This window comes from Candoia aspera, chromosome 4 (genome assembly GCF_035149785.1).
Source record: "Candoia aspera isolate rCanAsp1 chromosome 4, rCanAsp1.hap2, whole genome shotgun sequence".
Taxonomy (NCBI): domain Eukaryota; kingdom Metazoa; phylum Chordata; class Lepidosauria; order Squamata; family Boidae; genus Candoia; species Candoia aspera.
This window is the reverse complement of record NC_086156.1, coordinates 19,634,971-19,656,478: the sequence shown is the minus strand read 5'-3', so window position 1 is coordinate 19,656,478 and position 21,508 is coordinate 19,634,971. Positions and strand designations below refer to the sequence as shown.

The 21,508-nt window shown below is 48.0% G+C and overlaps 1 protein-coding gene across 1 annotated transcript; it reads left to right on the top strand.

The window, feature by feature from the left end:
- The first annotated feature begins 3,776 nt into the window (after positions 1-3,776).
- On the top strand, positions 3,777-13,995 carry BMI1 (BMI1 proto-oncogene, polycomb ring finger). The gene is made up of 10 exons (XM_063303531.1): positions 3,777-4,074; positions 8,649-8,782; positions 9,102-9,198; positions 9,833-9,888; positions 9,978-10,028; positions 10,292-10,400; positions 10,485-10,530; positions 10,965-11,063; positions 11,684-11,764; positions 11,872-13,995. The coding sequence occupies exons 2-10, from the start codon at positions 8,671-8,673 to the stop codon at positions 12,208-12,210; spliced, it is 990 nt and encodes a 329-aa protein (XP_063159601.1). The 5' UTR covers positions 3,777-4,074; positions 8,649-8,670; the 3' UTR covers positions 12,211-13,995.
- The last annotated feature ends 7,513 nt before the right edge of the window (positions 13,996-21,508 follow it).

The following is a 21,508-nucleotide window of genomic DNA, read 5'->3' as shown; positions in this document are numbered from 1 at the left end:
GGTCTTCACTTCATACTTGTATTCCCTCATAACAGGATTTTTATTTTTAATTAATGGAAGGCACAGAGTAGGAAATGTATTTTTTTTTAATCTTGGGTCATTGGGGAGCAGTAAGATAGTTTGAAGATAATGGATTTTGTTTCACTAAATAACTTGCTCACTACCACCACTCCATTTTCTGGTTCATATTTTGCTAGGCAGCTTTCCATAACTTGTTGCCTTCCAGCTGTGTTTGGTAACCAGTTTTCTGTAAGCTTGCTGGGAATGATGGAGGTTGAAATTCCAACACATTTGGGGAAGAATGACAAATCAGAAAAGACTGTTAGGGGGACTTTTCCTACCGATGGTTGTGGTCAGAGGGAGCCTACAGTGGTCGCACCTAGATCCCACTGGCACTGCTAAGCCATTCCCTCTCCAGACAGTTTTCGCCAAACCTAAACACAAGATAGGGCAGTTCTATAAATGTGGTGGGACCTGCTTCCGTAACTGCAGCAATTGACACTAATGTGTTGCTCTGAAGTTGAAAGTTCGTCACCTCTTGGACTGAACAGAATTGTATGGTGAAATCTACAGTTGGATTCTGATTTGGATTTCCTACCCGGGTGGAGGTTTGAAGCCACTGTGAAATAATGCTTTCCAGGAATATTTCCTTTCCCCTTCCATCATTTTCCTGGAGAGATCTGTAAGGATATTTTTTAACCATTGTCTTCAGTTTCCCGATCTCTGAGGGGTCTGAGAGGGACAATATTGTATCAGAACTAACACATACATATGGATCAAACTGTCAGGGGAGGGTGTAAATAGCTCTCCTTCAGCTGAGTCTCTTTTGGGTGGGTGAGTTGGAAAGGAAACTTTTAATATCAATAAATGGTTGAGAGCAGGATGATACTGTTTGCCAGGCATGGATGAACAATGCAGGTTATTAACTTCGAAGTGACTTTGATAGCAAATCTCACAGAAAAGTGTATTAAGCCTAGGTCTCTCCAATGCCTGTTTCTTTGTAAGGGGTCATTTTCTCCCTTTCTGCAATAACATTCCACTGTTTATCCTCCTGGGGACCTACAATATCCCAAGAAGACCTGCTAAGATGGAAGAAAATGCTAAGTCAGTCTGGGTCCCCAATGGTGGCACCATAGAATTGTCAAGGCAAAGGGTTGCCCAAAATGAAGGAAAGGTTGTCTTCTTAGGAAAGGGAGTGCCTAGCATAGGATTGCTTGCTTCTCAATAAGTGGTTGATAGTGTTAACAACACAGTCCTTCAATCTTGGGCAGAAAAAGCTGAAAAAACACGCTAGCTTCAAGTTGGTTCTTCTGGACACAAAAGGAAAAAAAGAACAGGTAGACTATGCTGCCACTAACCACCCTGAAAACAGGTGCCTCTACTTGGGATTCTGACATTGTGCAAAAAGAGAAAAGGAAGCGTAAGAGCACGAAAAAACTGGGTGACAAAGAATGTGTGTCAGACAGCGAGGGACCCCGGGGCTGGGGCTCTGTGAAGTGGGAGAAATATGTGCGATGAAGTTGGTGAAGGTGTGTGGAGGGGCGTGAGGAATCTGGAAGGCCATCTTCACCTCAGCCTACAAGCATCAGCTGTGAAGAGACAAGAGGTGGCAGAGCTGGTGTGGTGAACTGAATTTATACACCGAAGGAAGGCGGGAAGTGAGAAGGCGTGTCCAAAGGCAGGAAGAAACTGACCAAGAAAATGTGTGGCAGGGCACCTTCGCGGGGGGGAGGGATGGAAGGGATTTGGGGGGGGTAGATATGGGGGGTGAGGCGAATTGTGCGAGGGATTTCAAAATAACAAACAAATTAAAAGGAAAAAAATAAAAAGAGCTTGAGCTTTTTTGAGGCGATGAAATAAAACGCAGGACTTTATTGGGGTGAAAAATCTGGAATAGTCGTCCGGGGCATTTTGAGAAAGGGCAAAAACGGGAGGGGGCTGAAGTGGGCGACGTGCAGCACGCGAGAGAGGGGGAAAGAAAATAGATACCTGAGGGAAAAGGAGACTGGGCTCGGACTTCTTGGGGTAGCGCCAGAAGAAGAGAACTGTATGGAGAAGGGAGAGTTTGGTTCTGCCGGAGCAGCGCGAATCCCCTTCGCGGGAGAGGACTGCGATTCGGTGGGGAGAAAAGGACTCCGAGACCGTGGCCTAGCCAGAGGACTCGGGGGCGGGGGGGAGGGCGGCTGGCGTCGTGCTGAGCCGGGCCAGAAGGGAGTGGGATCCGCGCCGGGGCCGAAGGAGTCGCGCGCACCTGGGAAGCCGCGGGTCGGATGCCAAGGCGGGAAAACCCGCTCTAACGGAAAGGAGTGAAGGTGGAAGTGCCGAGCTGACGCTCGGGGCTGGAGGCTTCAGCTGCCGGGTTCCATCCCGAACTTTCTGAATTCCATCTGGAGCGCCTTTCTAACACTTCTGAGGTGTCCTAAAGCTGAGGCGCCCAAGAGGACGCGGGAGGTGGAGGAAGGATGTTGGACCTGGGTAGGCGTTGGGGGAGAAGAATCCCAGAGTCGGGGCAAGGGGGAAGCTCTGGGGAGAGGCGCCGGGGTGGAAACCGGGGTGCCACACAACACTGACTGTTAAAATGGTGGGCAACCTTTCTGAGCGAGTGTGTGCGTGTGTGAGTGGCGCGCGAGCCTGTGTGTGTGTATGTGTGTGTGTGCGCGCCGCGAAGGGGAGGCAGGCGGTAGGAGAAAGGAGCAGAGCAGCCACAGTACCCGAGGCTCGGGGTGGAGAGACTGAAGCCAAAGGTCTGTCTGTGGTTGCCGTCACTTTATTGCGCCTTGAAAAGAAGGGGGGAAGGCAGCGTTCTTGTGCGAAAGGGTGGATTTTGGTCAAAGGTAAGAAAAGGCGAGGAAAGGGGGGAAGAGGCAGAGCTCGGTGCGTCCTTGTTAAGCGAGAAAGAAAGGGATTGCCCGCGTGAGGTGACAGGGCGTGTAAAATCGGGGGAGAGGAACGGGCACCGTGTGCGTAGCGCGGGGTAGGTGTGCAAGCTGGAAGGGGGAAGGAAAGGAATAAGGCATTGTACGCGCGTGAGTGAGTGAGGGCGCGAGGGGGGAGGAAGAGCGGGAGGAGGTGGAACAGGCAGCCGCGTGAGTGCCGTGGAGAAAAGGAGGACTAGCGAAGTGTGTGCGCGCGCGCGCGTGTCTGGAGGGGGGAGGCGGAAGAGCAGGCGGAGGGCAGGGGGAGGGGGAGGGGGGAGGGGGGAGGGCGGCGCACGAGGGGGGAGGAGGCGTCGGAGTCGCGGGATTGGGTCACAGGGAGGCTGACGGGCTCCGACTACACCGACACTAATTCCCAGGCCACCCTTAAGGAATGAGGAGTCCCACGTGACGCTGGCGGGGCGGGCGAACTCTGAGCCATTTTGGGGACGGTGTCAGTTTCCACTGTGCGCCTTCAGCGCCGCGTCCCCTCCACCTCCACCACCACCCGCTTCTCCACTACTCTACCTCCCCGCCTGCTCCTTCCACAGCAACAACTCTGATCTAATTCAAATATTTGCAGATTATTATTAATCTTATTTTTACAGAGAGGAAAGTGGGAAGAGAAAGAGCCCTCTCGGAGGCAGGAGAGGGAAAAAGCAAGACCGGGGCGGGGGGAACTGATAGACGGAGCCGGGAGGAGGGCTCGGGAGACGGAGAGACAATGGGCTGGTGGTGGAGGAGGAAGAGCAGCCGTCCAGACGGGCTGGAAAGATTTTAAGAGCCCAGCACTGGAGCTACGCATTTTAAAGAGCGAGCGAGCGAGCGAGGGGGAGGGAGGGGGAGCGAGCGAGGTGGGGAGAGAGAAAGAAGAGAGAGAAAAGGAGACGCGGAAAGGAAGAGGAGGGGAAAGGCAAGGAGGCTCGGAGGGAGCCCGAAGGAGAGCCGCCCGGCTGTTTGGGGAACTAAAAGGAGCTCAGCGCGGCGGCGGCGGCGGCAACAGCGACGGCGGCAGCAATACGCTGATTGCAACTGACAGCGCCTGCAGTTCGTTTCAAGATGGCCGCTTGGCTCACATTCATTTTCTGCTGAACGACTTTTAACTTTCATTGTCTTCTCCCGGCAGCTTCGGTCGTCCCCCGGCAGCGCCTTTCCGCGGGTAGGTATGCAGGGGCGCGCTTTCTAGCCGAGGCCGGAGGGCGGTGGGGGCTTCGCGGCGCGTTTCGGGGGGTTGGAAGGCTGCGAGGGGAAGCTTCGGTGTCCCCGAGCTCTCCGTATGGGGAAAGCGCTGACAGCCTCGGCTCCAGTCACACGCACACGCACACAGTTCGCTCCTCACGCGCGCGCCCGGCGACCGGCGGCGGCGGCAGTAGCAGCCCGGGCACTTGGTTTCGTTCCGCAACCGAGGCTTGCAGGTTTTCGTTCCTTTCCCCCCTGAACTCGGTCGTAGAGCCCCCCAGGATGCACGGCCCCGGAGGAAGATATTTGTATTTTCGGCTCCGACTAGTCCTTCGAGTCCAGCCCCCTTTGTTTAGAGGCAGATTTCGATTGAAGAGGGACACTTCGTGCAATCTTGAGCTGCCTGGGTCACGGGATGGCGATCGCTACGCAACAAACGGGTCGGCGGGGGGTTCAAAAGCCGCCTAGCGCTCCCATTTTATAGGGATGAGTTCCGCGGGGGGTTGCGATCCTGCTGGAGGGTTCGCTGAGCCGTGGAGGACCCCCAGAGAAATGTTATTAACTTAAGTTCGGCCAACACTTGTGTGGCGTGAGACAGCTTGGTAAGATGGCGGTTCTCTTTCAGCGTGTCCTTTCGCATTTGTGCTTAAAATGCTGAAGTTTCTCCCGGGCTTTGGAGGAGAGCGGAGGTTAACGCTGGAAATGTACCTTTGACGAGAGAAGTTACCGCGTGTGTGATTCTCAAAGAAGTGAACACGTCCAGATCTCGGAGAATTGGGGGAGCTGAGTTAATAGGACTTGCAAGCTCTCCGACTGCCGCTTTCTATTATTTAGCCGGGATTTCGCCTCCCCCAACTCACATCCTTCCAAGCTGGATGAGGGAAGGTTAACTGAAACATCTTGTTACTAGCCGAGAGGTGGTGGCTTTGCTCCTGACTCTCGGGGGGCCTGGGTAGGAAACTTGGTTCGCGTAAAATCTCTTGCCCTTGACAGTGTAGACCCCGCTACAGCTCAGCTTGTTTTATTGTCTTAATGCCTAGTGGGAAACTAGTCAGGGGCACCTAATCCAATCTTCTCTCCCTGCAAGTAACCTTTCTCCCCAAATGGAAAGTTAGCCATGTGGTCACAGCCTCCCCTGCTTCTCCCCACTTGCGTTTTTGTTAGTCTCCCACTACTTTAGTACTTCTCTCTCTCAGCTGGTCCTCCTTGGCATTCCAAAAATATAACCTTGGAGTATAGGGAGAAACTGCTTTGTGTAGCTGTGCATTTCTCTGCCCTAGTCGCCAGCTCCTGTCTTTGTAGGAGGCCAGCTGGAAGTCCATTCACTGGATGCGGGAGTTTAGCTGGAGAGAATGTGGGTTGATGATGCTACACGTGTCCATTTCTTTCTTTGCCAGGACGCGATGGATCCACCCTTTTTGAGGGGGTCCCTCATGTTTCAGGGGAGAAATTTAAAACTGGGGCATCTAATGACAATTCAAGGCATAGATGACCAGATTGCATATCTGCCCCTGCAAACTTAGTTATTTTGGGTAGCCTTGCTGAATTGACACCTCAAAGGACATCTAGTGCCTGTTAATTTCTAAAGCGTCCACCTACTCAGCTACCCATAATTTTCTCCAAGTTGAGGTAACCCATGTTAGGCCTCCAAGCTTCAGCTGGCTGTCATAACAAGTTTTATCATTCCTTGTTTTCCCGGTGGAATACATTCTTGGGAGGGAGGGAGGCTGAAAATAAAATACAATATCTGGTGTTAAAGGTCAGTGTGTCTTGGCTACAGGAAGGTACGACATCATTGTATGTAGATGGGGGACTTCGGGGAAGGAAGTGGCGGGAACAGCAGCCCCAACTCCAATCCTAGGTCGAGTTAGCGCGTTTGGTAACGAGATGCCTTTTTTGTTTATGTGTGTATAAATGTGTACATGGGAGTTGCTGGCATCCTTCCCTGGCGGGTAGCTTTGATTCAGGATTGTTGGTTTAAGATGCGAGATTTCAGCGATACCTCCGACGAGGTCCTGGAGGAGGGGGCTAACTTGGGCAATAAATAATAAGCACTTCGACCAACCAAGCTTCACGCTTGATTTGAGTTTTCTTTCACTTAGGCAGAGGCTCTGTTTCCGTGAAATAAAACATGTGTTAGTATCTTCTGAAGGACTGAGTTGCCTCGTCTGTGCCTCACTGCCTGGGGAAGAATTTAAGCCCACTGAATTTTACGACCTCGTCTACTTTTTGGCTAAGGCGTTCTGGATCTACTGCATCTTAGTTTGTACAAAAGAGGCGTGTCTTGTGGTGGTGGTGGTAGTGAGAGGGACTCCCCTATCCTCCGCAGAGCAGTTGAAGAAATTATTCTTCTGCTCAAGGCATGGCTGGGAAGGAGAGAATATCCTTTGTTCATATCCTGAAGAACGCTCTGGAACCGGCGGGCGAGGCGAGGCTTGGGGTGGGGGTGGGCTCCTGTTTTCCCTGCCAACACCCAACTCTAAGGCCAAGGTTATCGTATCTCTCCTTCCCCTTCTGCTCCAGACTCGTATATCTTTTGCTTTCCCCCCCCCAAAGGAGGATAAAAATAGCAGTTTCCTTCGTGCAGGAGTGGCGTCTTTCCTTCTCTGGTTTTCTTTCCCTCTCTTTTTTCACCCGGGGAAGAGGCACGTAGAAGAAGTGAAGTTTGGTTGTTGGCGTTGTTGTGAAAGATCCCAGTTATACTCCCCCCCCCCGGCTCCCACCCACCCCCACCTTTGGGAACACTGGGCAGGCATTCGGGGTTCTTTCGGAAGCGGCAGAGCACTTTGCCTCGATTGCGGTGTGTTCAGAGTAGAAAGGGTAGCTTCGCGGCTGCGGGAATGTAACCTGCTCTTTCGGCTGAGCGTAACTTCCCCACCTCCTTCCCTCCCACAGTAATTTTTTCCTGGCCGACCGAGCCGGGGCGGGAGCGACATGCCCCGAGTGAGGATTTGCCTGGAAACTTGCTCTGTTCTCTTCCCTTCACTTCCCGGCTGCGGCCCGAGAGCCGAGGGTAGATTTGCAGCCATCCCGGGACCTGCGACCGGGCAAGCTTGGGCTGCTAGAGCGGGATGCCCACGTGTGTCCGGAGGTGGGTGTGCTAGGACTCTGTTGGATCCGGGCCCGGCCTGTTGCAAAGGCTAGCCTGGCGCCCCTGTCAAGTCTCACCAGCCCGAGAGGGTCCAACTCTTAACTGCGCCTTGGAGATCCGAGAGAAGAGCAAGTTCAGACCCGGCACGGCTGAGCCGCGCTGGCGGACAGGAGCAGAGAAGGAAAGAGGGGACAAGCAGCAGCGGCCACTTTCTTGTCGTTGGCCGACGTAGATGGAGGCCCCGAGAGAAACCGAAAGGCCTGAGAGGAGCCTCTTGCTTTCGGCCTGGCGTCGACCCCAGTGCTGGCTCGGGCCGCCCTCGAGGCCTCCTACGCCAGCCCCGCTTTTGGCGTCCTCGCCTGTTTTCTCTCCCTGCGACGCGCCCCCCTCCCAGTTGGACTGCTCGGAGGGGAAATTTTGGCCCCACCAGCAGCACCCGACCGGGGACCTTCTCCCGGGTCCCACCCCTGACCACGCCCCTGGTTCCTTTCCCCAGCAGCACCCCCAGCCCGGCCTCCTCCTTTTCCCGGCTTGCTCCCTACCCCGGAGGCACCAACTTCTGCCCTGGCAGGGACTCGATTCTCTTCCGCGCCGAGTCTCCAAACCAACGCGCCTATTCCCTGCGCCCCCACCCCGCGTTTCCTCTCGAAGCCACCCCCTCCCCGCCTGGCCCCTCCCCGCCCCCTCCCCCCGGTGCGCTCCGGGCGGTGGCAGGATGCCAAGTATAAGTGTAAGTTGCTATAGCAACCCCCTCGCTAGAACGGTTCTGAAGGCGGTTCGGTCCCGAGCCTCTTGGGCTGACGGCGGCGGCGCGCTAGCAGCAGAGCCCAGTTCCGGGGGCCCGGCCTGATCTTCTCCCGCCTGCTTCGACCCGCCTCACCAATGCCTGCCAGACCTTGTTCCGAGGTGCGGGCCCCAACCTCGCCAGCCAGCCAGGCACCCCTCCCTTGCTTGCTTCTTCCTTCCTCTCCGCCGCCGCTTCAACCGCGGCCGCCGCCCCCCTCCTCCTCGCCGGAAATGCCCAGGGCAACGTCCGCGTCTGCACTGGGATCGCTTCCCCGCGCCCGCTTGCCCCGTTCTCCCTTCCGCAGCCCCGATCTGCGGTTTTCCGGCAGCGCTATGGGGGAAGGGCGGCCTGCCTCGGGAGAGGGGCCCCGAGGAGCCTCCTCTGCCCGCCCCAGGCAACTCCTCTTCCGAACGCCGCCACGCTGGGCTACGGCAGGTGGGCACAGGGCAGACATCCTGGAAGGAGTCCCTCTCGAAGGCGCTTTTCTACCGCCTGCGCTAAGGCTCTGGGCTCCTGGCTCTTCACCGCCTTCTTCCGCGCCTGAGCCGGATTGTTTGTTTTCTCCGAGGGGGAGGCCACTTTTAGCTGCGGGGAAGTGAAAGGATCGCTTTGGGCCGCACCTGCGCAGTTTCCCCTGCGTGTTTAAAACGCTCCTCTTTCTTTGTGTGTCTTTTAGAGTTTCCTCGGATTGAGCCAAAATGCATCGCACCACCCGCATCAAAATTACCGAGCTCAACCCGCATCTCATGTGCGTGATCTGCGGCGGGTATTTCATTGATGCCACCACTATCATCGAATGCCTGCACTCCTGTAAGTCCTGCGTGGGTTGCTTCTCATCAGAGAAAGGGGCCTGCTGGCAGCCAGCCCTCCTTGTGCCTCTGTCCTGGCAGAACAAGGTTGTTTCTGTGGCTCTGCAAGACTCAGATACTTATCGATAGATTTCCTGGTTGCCCTTCTTCATTTTACAAGTCCTTCAAGAATTTGGCCATATGGTCCTTTCTTGGCCAGAAACAGCTAGCTTTGTTCAGGGTCTCTGGGTTTGGAAGTAACAGCTGTAGACCTTGCCTTGATTTTGCTTTGCAATCTTATTTCTGCACAATTCTATGTATATTTTTTTTCCCCCTTCTAGTCTGTAAGACTTGTATTGTGCACTACTTGGAGACCAGCAAGTATTGTCCTATTTGCGATGTCCAAGTTCACAAAACTAGGCCTCTTTTGAACATAAGGTAGGAAAAACACAACTAAATACTTTATTTTATATTGTGACTTTCCAAGTTTTATGTTTCTTTGGATGCAACCTCATTACCAACACAAATCTGAAAAAAAGATGTTATCTCAGAACATATAACTGTACTATTTTCATAAGTATCTGTCGCTTACATTTCAGTCGCTTTTCTTCTTTTTCTACATCAGAAGCCTATCTTTGTTCCTTTTATCTTCTTTTCTTTCTTGCCCTGTCCAAATTGCAATTAAAATCTGTTTTGTTCTCCTCATTCTCAGTGAGCATATTAATTTCCTGTATTTTTTTCAATATCGATCTTTATAAATGTAAATATTGATAAATGCAAAAGTTAAATTCTTTTCAGAAATCTTCCCTATTTAGTAGAATCTTTCATTGGCTTTTTTCTGATTACATCTATTAAGTGTCTACATTTTTACAATGGTGTCAGTCTAATTAATATCTTTCTTCCAAAGCAAAAAATACAGGTAGCTTAATAGCAATAGATCTAAAACTTATATAAATCAATTTAAATCTGGTTAGAGTTTTGGTTAAAATTCTCAACCAAGCTGTTTTTGGTTCTGGAAAGTTGTGAATATTAACATAGTTTTAAACTGAGTGTCTTGGACTTTATATTTCAGATCTGATAAAACTCTCCAGGACATTGTATACAAGTTAGTACCAGGTCTTTTCAAGAGTAAGTAAGCAATTAGATTAAACAGCCAATGCAGTAATAAAATGTGTTGAACTGGAAGAGATGAGTAACAAAAATATGTTTTCTCTCAGATGAAATGAAAAGAAGAAGAGATTTTTATGCTGCTCATCCATCTGCTGATGGTAAAAAAGCCTCTAAGTTTATGATTTTATAAAGAATTGCCTTTTTATGCAGAAGCTGAGGTTGCAAAAATATTTTACAACGATTTAATACCATTTCAGTGATCATGAAAAGCAAACATAAACGTTTTATACATGCAAATATTTTTAATATATTTACAGAAATAATCTTAGCGGCAACATATTCATCTCATGACTGAAGGTTTTTTTTAACTCTTTCTGATTGGAATTTTAAAATGTTACTTGCTGTGAAAATTTCTGTGCAGCTGCCAATGGCTCTAATGAAGACCGGGGAGAAGTTGCAGATGAAGACAAAAGGATTATAACAGATGATGAGATAATAAGCTTGTCCATTGAGTTCTTTGACCAAAATAGGTCAGTTATAAAAGCAGTATCTTACCTTTGTCAGTACATTCATAAACTTTTTCTTTGTTGTAATAGTATATGTCCTTTTTCTAGAGCTGACCGGAAAGGAAGCAAAGAGAAGGAGAATGCCAAAGAGGAGGTAAGTAGATTGTTGGTTCCTTGACACCTTCATTCCTTATTCAGAAAATAAAATATATTAATATTTGTAATACCAGAGGTAGCTATTCTGTAGACAATGAATATATCTTCTTAGTAATTAAAATTAAAGGGCATTTAAAAGCCTGATAAAAATAAGTTGTTGTTGTATCACAGGACTTCCTCCTATTTTTCCTCCTTATTTAGTATATGTAGTTTTTAAGAATAAAGTTTGCCGTGTGTTAATTAAATCCTAAAAACTTACTAGTTTAAGAATGTATTTTGCATCTTACCTCAGTTATTTTGGATCACCAGTGAGCATTTAGATTTCATACATGTAGTTTTAACCATGTTTCCATCTGTTCCTGTATTGGAATGAAGCTTAGTATCAGATTTTGAATGGTGTCTATTATTGTCTCAACCAAATGCCCCTCCCAGGCCAACGACAAAAGATATTTACGCTGTCCTGCAGCAATGACCGTAATGCACTTGAGAAAGTTTCTCCGGAGCAAAATGGACATACCCAATGCTTTTCAGGTACTTCTGACCTACGCACATTGATAGGGAAGAATGCTCATAAAAGATCTTTAGCTAAAGGCATTATTTAAACTTTAATTCTGTTGAAAACAATTGGTTATAGTGTTTTTTGCAACTGAATAGTAAACTCCAGTTTTTAAGTGGAAAAAATGTGGATACTAATTAATTATTAAGGAAAAAAATATACCTCAAGAAAGGGGGAGAATCAAAGATCTATTTTTCCTGTGCTGTCAGGTTTCCTGTTGCCCTGTCCCTGAAGACTGTAATAAATGCTTGTTTTAGACAGTTTGGGGGCAAAATGTTTGAAGTCTTTTTCATGTTAAAGGTTGCTCAATTGAATTGCCTTTGTTAATTGCTTTTGCTTCTGGAATTAAGCAGCAGCATCTTTAGATAAAAGACCTACAGGACTGGATTTCAAAGGGTCTCTCCGAATCATTATATTCTAAGCCCTTAGATGTAAAAGCAGGAGCCCTCTCAACTGAGTCAATATATTTCTGAATTTCAGCTAAAACGTGTGATGTTTGGAGTAGGGTAGTATTGTAGCTACCATACTGCAGTTGTGTAGTCTTTCCCACTTCCATGCTGTGTTAAATGAGGTTTAACTTTGCCTCTTTTATTAGATTGATGTCATGTATGAAGAAGAGCCTTTGAAGGACTACTACACGCTAATGGACATAGCGTACATTTACACTTGGAGAAGGGTAAATACACGGAGAGGCCTTCCAGGTCTTGGGCAAGTTGGGCCAGAGGGGTGGGAAACCAAAATAAACCCTCTGATGAGGGGTTCCCTTCTGGCTTTCTTTGGCAGAACGGCCCCCTCCCTTTAAAGTACCGCGTACGGCCAACTTGCAAGAGGATGAAGATCTGTGGCCAGCAGCAGCGAGACGGCTCGCACAACAGCGGGGAGCTGGAAAGTGACTCTGGCAGCGAAAAAGCCAGCAGCCCCGCGGGAGGCGCTGCTGCTTCCACTTCGTCCTGCGTGCTCAGCCCCAGCACTCCGGTGCAGTCTCCTCACCCCCAGTTCCCCCACATCTCTAGCACTATGAACGGAACCAGTGGCAGCCCCAGCGGTAACCACCACGCCTCCTTTACCAACAGAACCCGGAAAGCGTCCATCAATGGCTGCTCCGCGACTTCCTCTGGCTGACCCCATAAACTCTCCTTTCTGAATCTGAAGACTGGATGCCGAGGTTAGGGCACTTTTTCTGCCCTTCGGCCTCTATTGCGCCACACCATAAAGCTTTACAGTTGCTAATTCCACATGTGTCTATGCCTGACAATGAATAAAAGAGGAATCATGACTGGGTGGACTAGGGATGGACCTTTTTTAGATTAAACAACCACCACAGCAAAGTGTTTTCTTAAGGACTAGCAACACGGAAAAACAAACAAAAGATACCAATCCAGATATTTCCGGAGTACTTTTTTGTTTTTTGGCTTCCCATCGTTAATCTGTTTCCTGATTTGGACTCAAGAATGTCGGAAAATGGATGGCTATCACAAATGAGACCTAAGTTTTTTAAATCCAGATTAATTCCTACATCTCTCTCGGATTATGAACATTGTTCCGCTGTTTTGGAGAATCTCATTGAAAGCAAGTGGTTTTCTTTTCCTTCTCCACCTTGGGATGCGTAAACACCAGACTGAATATGCATAAAACAATGCGTACATGTAGCCACACCACTGTGAATAACAATGTATTTGCTTTATTAGCCATTTTGATTTGTAGTTTGCATCCATGACTTTTCTGTGCAACGTGGAAGCCACTGAAAGACCAGAAAGGAAGGGAAGGGGGAAGTGGTATGGAAGAAAGGAAGGAAGAGGGGCAGTCCATGTTCAGTTTTACACTTGTATGCCTAAAAGCGGGTATTGCTATTTCTTTTACTGGTTGGTTTAAAGAAAAGAGAAATCACACGAGAAAACAAGATAAGCTCTTTTTGTAAGGTTTTGATGGCATTGTGAGCTTGTGGAAGAATGACAAAACAGGAGGCAGTATTGTATGATATATTTATAATGAAAATATTGTGTTTCACGCAGTGTTGATGATGGTGGTTAAATTCCCCACTGGCTCGACCCTCGCAGATGCTTTGTGGGGTGGGAGTTGGGGGCTCTTTGCCATGAAAATCTTTCACGAGCTCTTTGCCATGAAAGCGGGAGAACGAGTTTCCATCTCCTTAACCGGAAGCAATCGGCAATATCAAAAGGATTTCATGAGCCTTGTCTGGTTCCCAGGATTTTTACTTTTACTCAATGTACTTAATTGTTTTAATGCTGGGGAGGGGAGGGCGAGGGCAGGCGTTGGAGAAAATGGAGGAATGTGGGAGCAATTTGACTTCATTCGTTTTATTTGGGAATGGATAGGGATTTGTGGTCATTTTTTTCCCCCAGAAAGAAAAAGCACAGGAATGCATATAAGAAGCCATAAAGTATGCAGGAATCTTTTTCATTCATTCTTTCTAAAGAGATCAGTAAATTGAGGAGATGAAGGCTTTTTATCTAAATTTGTTTTAATATATATGTATGTATATGGTACAGTACTAACTTGGTTAAAGATTAACAGGTACGCTGATATTCTCCAACAAGCTGTCGGGAAGCCTTTCTGCAAAACAGTTTTCTGAAGGGATCAGGATTTTTGAGGGTGGGTGGGAAGGGAAGGCTTGAAAATGTAAGTCTCTTGAAGAATCTCCAATACCTTTCAGTTTGTGCTTTGCTTTGGTCAAAATGTGTGTGTGGTGTGTGCGTGCGTGTGCCTGTTCTTCACTCATCAGTTACACATTTGTGAGGGTGTTTATCCTATATGCTTATTGTTTCATGTTTGTACAGGGATATTCTAGCTAAGTATTTCGTTGTCTCCAGTCTGCAAAAAAAGAAAAAAAGCACAATTCTATGCTTTGTCTTGCTTACAGTCATTAAATCATTACTTTTACATATACCTGCTGACTTCTTCTGATGTAAATATTTAGATTCCCCCCCTCACTTTATTGCTAAAAGAAATCAAGAACTTATGTAGAGATAATACATATGATTTGGAATTTCAGAGGAAGGCTCTGCTTAATTAAATTCAGTTTATTCTTAAGTAAAGATCATATTTACTTTAACAGAAGACCAAGTGAAAGCAAAGCAGTTGATTGTGGATCATCATTGTATTGCTTAAGTTAATTGGATTTAGTTCCTTAAGGTTCAAAGTCTATTCTGAAGATAGTCAGGTCAAAAAAGTTTAATGTGGCCTAGCCCAAAATAAGTGGGCAGAGGGCAATACACATACTGTATTAACTTCAATGCAAAGAAACCATTCTAGGTGGTTGAGATATATGTATATATGGGGGGGGACGGACGACCCAAATAGAAATTGATTGAACAAGGAAAATAAAATGCTTAAGTTTTTCTCATAAATCCAAATGATTTCTACATAGGGTTATATATAGTAAATTACTGAAACAATCTCCCGAATGATCCATCTGAATATGTATCTTTGTAGTTTCAGGCCATATTCCTTTCTGTCCCACTAGTAGTAAAAAGAATTTTGGTTTGTCATAGCAAATAAGTCTCTTTCCCCAACTATGTATTACTTCTGGAAAATTCTCAGTTATTTTAAGGGGGAAAATTATAAAAAGATTACATACAAAGGAAACTGAACTATGAGTCTTTGCAGTCTCCTCCTCACTGTTAAAATGAAATGATGCACACAGAACCAAATATTGAATCCCAAACTCTGAAGTGCATATAAATCAAGCTATTCAGCTCAATATCAAGCCTTGCCCTTAAAGAAAAACCCTATGGTGATAGTAATATTTAAAATTTCTTTGTAAAATATAAATGCAACAAATTGCATCCAGATGACAAATATTTTTGACAGTGAATCCCATCCATTTCAATGAAATGTGTTTCTGTCACATGCCACAAGCCATTTAAGGCTTTCAGTCTTGCAAATTCCTACTCCCAAAATTGGTTGATTATTGCAATGATTAATGATCCTAATCCATTCAGGTAGATATAAGATACATTGATCTCAAGAATATAATTGTTACTAATGCTGAAGTTTATTTTTTTTTCCTGCAAAGAAACAGAATCACAATATTCATTCCAACCTTCTCAGTTTTACCAAGGTTTTTCAAGAATTTTAACATGCACATTTACACATTCACACACAAAGGTATTTCCAGTAAAACCTGCAATGCAGATTTATCCTCGTGCAACCAACCTTCAAAAACAACCCTAATCCTATGTATACTTAGCTGAAAGTAACTTCTGTGGTGTTTAGTCCCAGTAAGTTGCTAAAGGAAGATCTCATAAACTACAGTATGTTGAACTGTTATGAAAAATCACAGACTGGATACTTGGGAAATAAAGGCAGTTGCATTCTCTGTCCTCTCCCATTGGAACCTGGCTTGCTCCTCACTATAGCTCAAAGCTATATAGAGTTAAGTTCTTGTGCTGGAGAAATCTTTGCACCAGTTCTGTGTCACTTAAAGTCAAAACGTTCTGACACTACTTGGTTGTCAGAATCAAGCATAGTTTTCAGGGAAAGGGCATCAATCAGAGTTCCAAAGAAGAAAATGGGTGCTTTTGTACACATGCAAAGCGCTTTTCCCTTTTCACAGCCAGAACCACTGACAAACCTTTGAAATTAAAAAAAAAAGATATTATTTAGCAGAAAGTTACAGGCCTAAAACCCTGCAAATGATTTTGTCAACAGGAGGTTAGCTTTGTCAGTCTCCCAAGCATTCCTTCATCTTGGTTCTCAGTCTGTAAAATGGAAACAGTGCAGATTGTTGAGAAAGCTGTGAAGGGGGCAAGTTACACCGCCACTGCCACAACTATGAGAAAAGAAAAAGAAAGAAAGAAAGAAAGAAAGAAGAAATTGATATTTCAGATATAGGTGGTAAATGAAGGGTATATTGAAATCTTTAGGACAAGTGTTCCCTGGCTAGGGGATCCACCGCTTTGTTAATTAAGTCCTATCTGTCAGATCGCAACAGCACGGAGGATTGGAATCTTTTTTTTTCTCGCTTTCCTAAGAGCCAACAGACTGGAGGAGCGGGAGAGAAGACCTTCAGACTACTGGTGATGGGGTCCACCTTTGTCCTTCCGGCCTCTTTCGGACAGGGCACGGGGAATGAGCCCCTTGGACGTCCCCCACTCCCGATGGTTTAGCACCCTAAACAAGCAGCCCTTCTCGCAGACCTAGACTCCGATTCAAACAAAATCTCAATTCCAGGGGGACTCGACTCTCTTCTTCCCAGTCGAAAGCGATCACCCGTTTGGAGGGGCGCGTGACCCCGGCTCCCCTCGGCCTCCCCCTGAGCCTGCCCAGCCGCCCCTTTCTCTGAGAAGGTTACGCTGTAATCTCGGCGGTGTCGCCCGCGCCCGAAGGCTGGAGCCGCTTTCCTCCCGCGAAGGCTTTTGGCTGATCAGTCGAAACAGTTTCCCCTGTTGAAGTCTGCCTTTATTCCACGGCTTCATTCCTCCTGCCCCGTTTTGTCGCTTGATTTGGCTTTATCTGGCTTTTCAGTTGGCTCTGGCGTTATTTTTTGGTCAGAGCTAAAACCTGACTGTCCCAGGTACTCTCCGGCACCTGGGGAGACCCTCGTCTCTGACCTCCGCTCCCCCGCGCCACTCAACAAAGATCAGCGCGATCACACTCGGCTGACAAAAGTGCCCGAGAGAGAGAATAACGTGTGGAAGGAAAGGGGAGTGGAGAAAAGAATGGAGAAGAGGAGAGGCGCCTGGCTTAAGGAAAGCGATGGAACAATAAAGCAAGAGGACATGAAAGGGAAAACCGAAGGGAGGACAAGGGGGAACAGTAGGAGTGGAGGGAAGGAAGAATTTGGCTGCGTTACTTATATGTATCCCCCATGAAAACACACTAAACCTCAGACTGAATGTGAGAACCCGGCCCTGTGGTTAGTTTATGCTCTGAATGCCCTGCCGAGCCAGAAACTGAGCTTATTGACTAAACCATGTTTCTGTGAGAAGGCAGCCTCTGAATTGGGTGGGAATTGTTCTCCAGTGAATGTACGGCAAACACCTTCATCCTGGGGCCGTGCAGAGAAGATAACCTCTGCCCCGTGGACCGCCGAAGTCTGGGGTCCTCCCTACTCTTTTTTGCAACCTGAAACCATCGCAGGCATAAAAACCCTCCGGAACAGAGAGCACGTTCCTTAGTTTCGCAGCGAGCCAGGCATCCTCTTAGCCTGTGTCCTCAGGACACGCTGAACGCCAAACTTTCATGTTTGTCTGAACTCAGCCCAGATGGTTAGTGTATGGTTCGGTTTTCGAGTTTGCAGAATTAGCTAAGCGGGCTAAAATGAGGGTGGGAGCTCATGGTTCAGCGTGTTGCGGGAATTGGCTCAGCGGGGTCGTCGAACCAGGCCGTCAGGCCGTCGCTTTCAGCCACCGTGCGGTTGATTCGTTTGCTCGAACTTCCTTACGTGAAAGCAGAAATCGTGCCTCAATTAGCCGGGGTAGGTACTGGGTGAACCCAGCTCGTCCGCCAGGCAGCATGTCCCGGAAAGCTGGGTTAATTAAGTCCTGGCTCCGTTCATCCTGGGGAAGCATGTCCTGCGACCCTCAGCCTCTTTCGGGGGACGGATGGGCTGGGGGATCGGGGAAGTCAGGAGCAAATGAAGAGCCGAGGGGGTGGGCTGCAGAAGCAACTCCGGAGGCTGCGGAGTAGCTCCCAAGCCTTGCCTTCAGGCGGATCGGAAACATCGAGGCTGCGGCTGATCGCTGGCGCCCGGCCGGCCTCTCTTTCTTTCCCCAGAAAACGCAGCGCTCCCTCTCCGGAGGGGCCCCCCGGCAGCCGCCCCCTCGACTCACTTTGCCTAGTCCGCCACTGAACGCCCGAGGAGCCATCTTGCGCCTGCGCAATGCATCACCGCCGCCTGGCTGGTCGGCCCCTCTCGGAGTCCTCCCGCCGTCGAACTGGAAAGCGGCCGGAGCGACCGGCCGCCGACGTGGGGAAGGGCTGGGGTCGGCGGAACAGAGAGGCGGGGGGAAGGGGGTGCGGCCGAGTAGCAGTATCTGTCGTGTTATTTCCACTTTCTTGGTCGCTGTTTGGCCGAAGGCGTTTCTTCGGAGTGCCACCTTCTCCAAATTCTGCTCCCCTCTTTCTCTTTAATCCAGATCGGGGAAGGGGATTTAAAACCATAAAGCGAACCCGGACTCTACGGCTCTGACAAAAAGCACCGCAAAAGACATCAAGATCTACAAAGAGGAAAAAAAAAAACTCCTCTAGATATAGGTTGACTCTACTCACCAGGAAGGAACCGCAAAAAAAAGTTCACGACCGTCGGAATTAGTCCCTTCGACCTGAACTGCCTTGCATCTAAAGAGACTGGAACAGGATGGTGCCCTAAATTTCCCTGGGAACTACTTCGGTTGGCACTGCTGCTCGCCCTTCCAGCCATAAGCCCAGCCAGTTTCGTTGCGCAATGGGGCAGATCCCGTCTGCCCTGCATTCAAGGCTGCGGGCCCTTGTGACCCTGCTGGCTGAGCCTTCGGGGAGCTGGGTCCCCACCCTCGCCGAAGGACCTCAGGCTGGGGAAGGCCGCTTATGCTCGGGGACCAAAGGAAGAGAAATGTCAGATTTCTAACCCTGGAAGTTGACTCTAGTCCTTTATGACTTTGGTCCAGCAATTGAAGGGACCTTTTACACTGCGACGTTTTGACTATTGTTTCCCCGTGTCCCCTTTCCAAAGGACGGTGATTGTTGGGCCACCTAACTTTATGTTTTTTTATTACCCGTTGACTCTGGGATAATTTGAAAATAAGAATCCTTGCCTTGCCTAGCTAAATTTTAATTTGGATGCCCAATCCTTCAATTACACTTGGATTGCAATGACCTTAAAGGAAAATTGGAGGCTTTTGTGCGTGTGTTCGATGGGTCACTACTTTCAATTATAATTCCCACCCATTGTCTCTCGAGTTAGTGACGTTCGGACGCAATGGAATTAAAATAATAACAATCGCTTTTCATTTGCAGTCTCTCCTACAGGGTAAAGCTCAACGACCCAATTCCGCAGCTCCGAAGCTAAGCACGAGGCTTATATATTCGCGAGGGGAAGGAAAGAGAAAGGATACCCCCCACAACAACTGGCCATATTCTAAACTCCTTAGAGACTTGCTTTCAGAATATTTCTTCTGTTGGTCCTTTGGGCGCCTCATGCAAACAGTATAATTTATTGAGGGGAAGTGTGGGGGGAGATGGAATTCTAGAATCCTGGTTATTACGTGAAACATGTTTTTTTCCCCCCAACTATTGATGTTTAGAACCCGAGGACAGGAAACTTGCAATATTGCTTCCTCCTTGGAAGGAAAGGAGAGGAATTTGAGTGAACGTTTCTGTGGCTGTATGGACCGACTCCTACTTAGACGTTTACAATCCGGGCAAATGCTCGAAAAATCTTTCAGGATCTAAACCATCCTTACTTCCTTCACTCCAAGCCTCATAATCTCCAGCCCCTTCGACGTGATGTGCTGGCTGGTGATTGTGGGACTTGAAATTCAAGACATGGGGAGAACCCCCTCCAAGCTTGGGTAGAGTGAGGGGCAGAGACTGAAGCGGATAACTCTTTCTGGCGGAGGGGAAACAGCGGTTGCTTTTCTGTCTGACCGGCAGTAGTTGAAGGCGCGGGGATCCGAGGCAATAACAAGAAGAGTTCCGTAGCAAGCCTTGAATGAGCCTGCAAGGGATTAAAAAAAAAAGTTGGGGAGAGTGTCCATAGTGTTCCTAAGTCTCATGGATATGCAGCTGGATGTACCTTTCCGGTGCCTTGACCCAGGGCTGTCTAGTGGACAGAAGACAAAGATCTTGACTCAAGTTCCGATTAAGGGATTGGTGTGGAGCCTCGCAGACGGAGAGGCTTAATCCTGTTGTGGGGATGATCCTGAGAGGAACGACGGATAAACAAATGTTATTCCCAGATAGATCGTGGTGGGAAGGTTTGTTCACAGGGCTTTGGCTCATACATGGTTAAAATATAACCTGGGCTTGTTGAGTTTGCCTTAGCCAGTCTGGTGAACTCAGGCTATTGCTGCCTGCAAACCAGAGTTTATGGCTTAGTGTGTTCTGTGTGTTGTGAACTAAACTACTGTGATTTGTAGACAATGATTTATCTGTTGCAGGAACTCAGTCATGGTTTACTAATAAATCCGGGTTCAACTAGCCATGCCTTAGCACAGCCTATCCTCCATTAGCTCATAGAACCACTTTGGGGATAAAATGCGGTGGGTGGGAGAGAAAAGCGTGCACACGTCCTGGGGAAAAGTAGGTTGGGATAAAAAGAACTCTGACCAGCCTTAAACACGATTCCTAATCCCGGAGCGGAGGATTTTTTCCCTTTTCCTGTTAAATTCCAGACCTTTGCTAAGAGAAAACCCTTTTAATTCTGCTCTGACGGTTCTGCGCCGGGGCTGCAGCCAGTGCCCAGGCGCGAGCGGGTTCCCCGAGACAAACGTCTTGGTCAAGCCGAGATGAGGATCGGGGCATGCAATCCTGTGCAAATTTATTGGAGAGTTAATCCCTTTAGACTCAGCTTGCCTTACTTCTGAGTTTAAACAAGGTCAGAGCCAGCATCTCTCCCCTTCCTTTTCCCGGGATCTCTATCTATTGATTATTCTTAACATCTAGAATAAATCCATCTGATTTATCGACCCCTTTGCTCTACTTTTAGCAGTGATCCTCCACCACTTGAACAACTCTTTCAAGAAACTTCGTCAAAATGAAACCACGTTTGGTGGTATAAACCCACACACTTGAGTACCCCTGAAAGAAAAGCGGTGTGCAAAATTTGAAGCAACTCTTTCACTACATTTATAGGCCACTTATGATTAATACATTCGTATTGTGGGGTGGTGGGTAAGGGCTAAGTCTGGGAGGCTTTCTTCAAGGCATGTATAGAACAAAATGTAAACGAAACTAAGCGTTTCAGGTTGTATTTCCGGATTCTGAATGTTGACTAGAGTGTTGTTCTGTTGATTCTTATATCTATTTAAAATCCAATTAGATCCACCAGGGGCCTTCTAGAACTCCTGATGCACAAGGAAAAGGAGATGAGGAGGGAGGAGGAAAAAGTGCAAACATCGACTGTTAAAACCGTAATTCTTAAAAGGACCAATTGCTTATGATCCACAAATCATTACAAACATCGGCCAAATTATCACAAGCGTTAATACAGTCGGATCGCATATCTGCTGAGGTGTGCAAGACAGAAATATGGTTGGAGATCTGGATGTCTGAAAAGACATTGAAAATGAGATTTAAACATCACGAGGAAAATCAGACTGCAGTCTCTCATACAGCTCGATAAAGTGCCCTAAGGATGGATCGCCCTAACAAGTGCCTATCAGCCCAGCAGTTCAAGATCACCTTCTGGGCAGCTTCTGCCTGACGCTGAAGGAAAACCGAAAACCGAAGGGAGTCCCGATCCACGATGCGCTCCCCG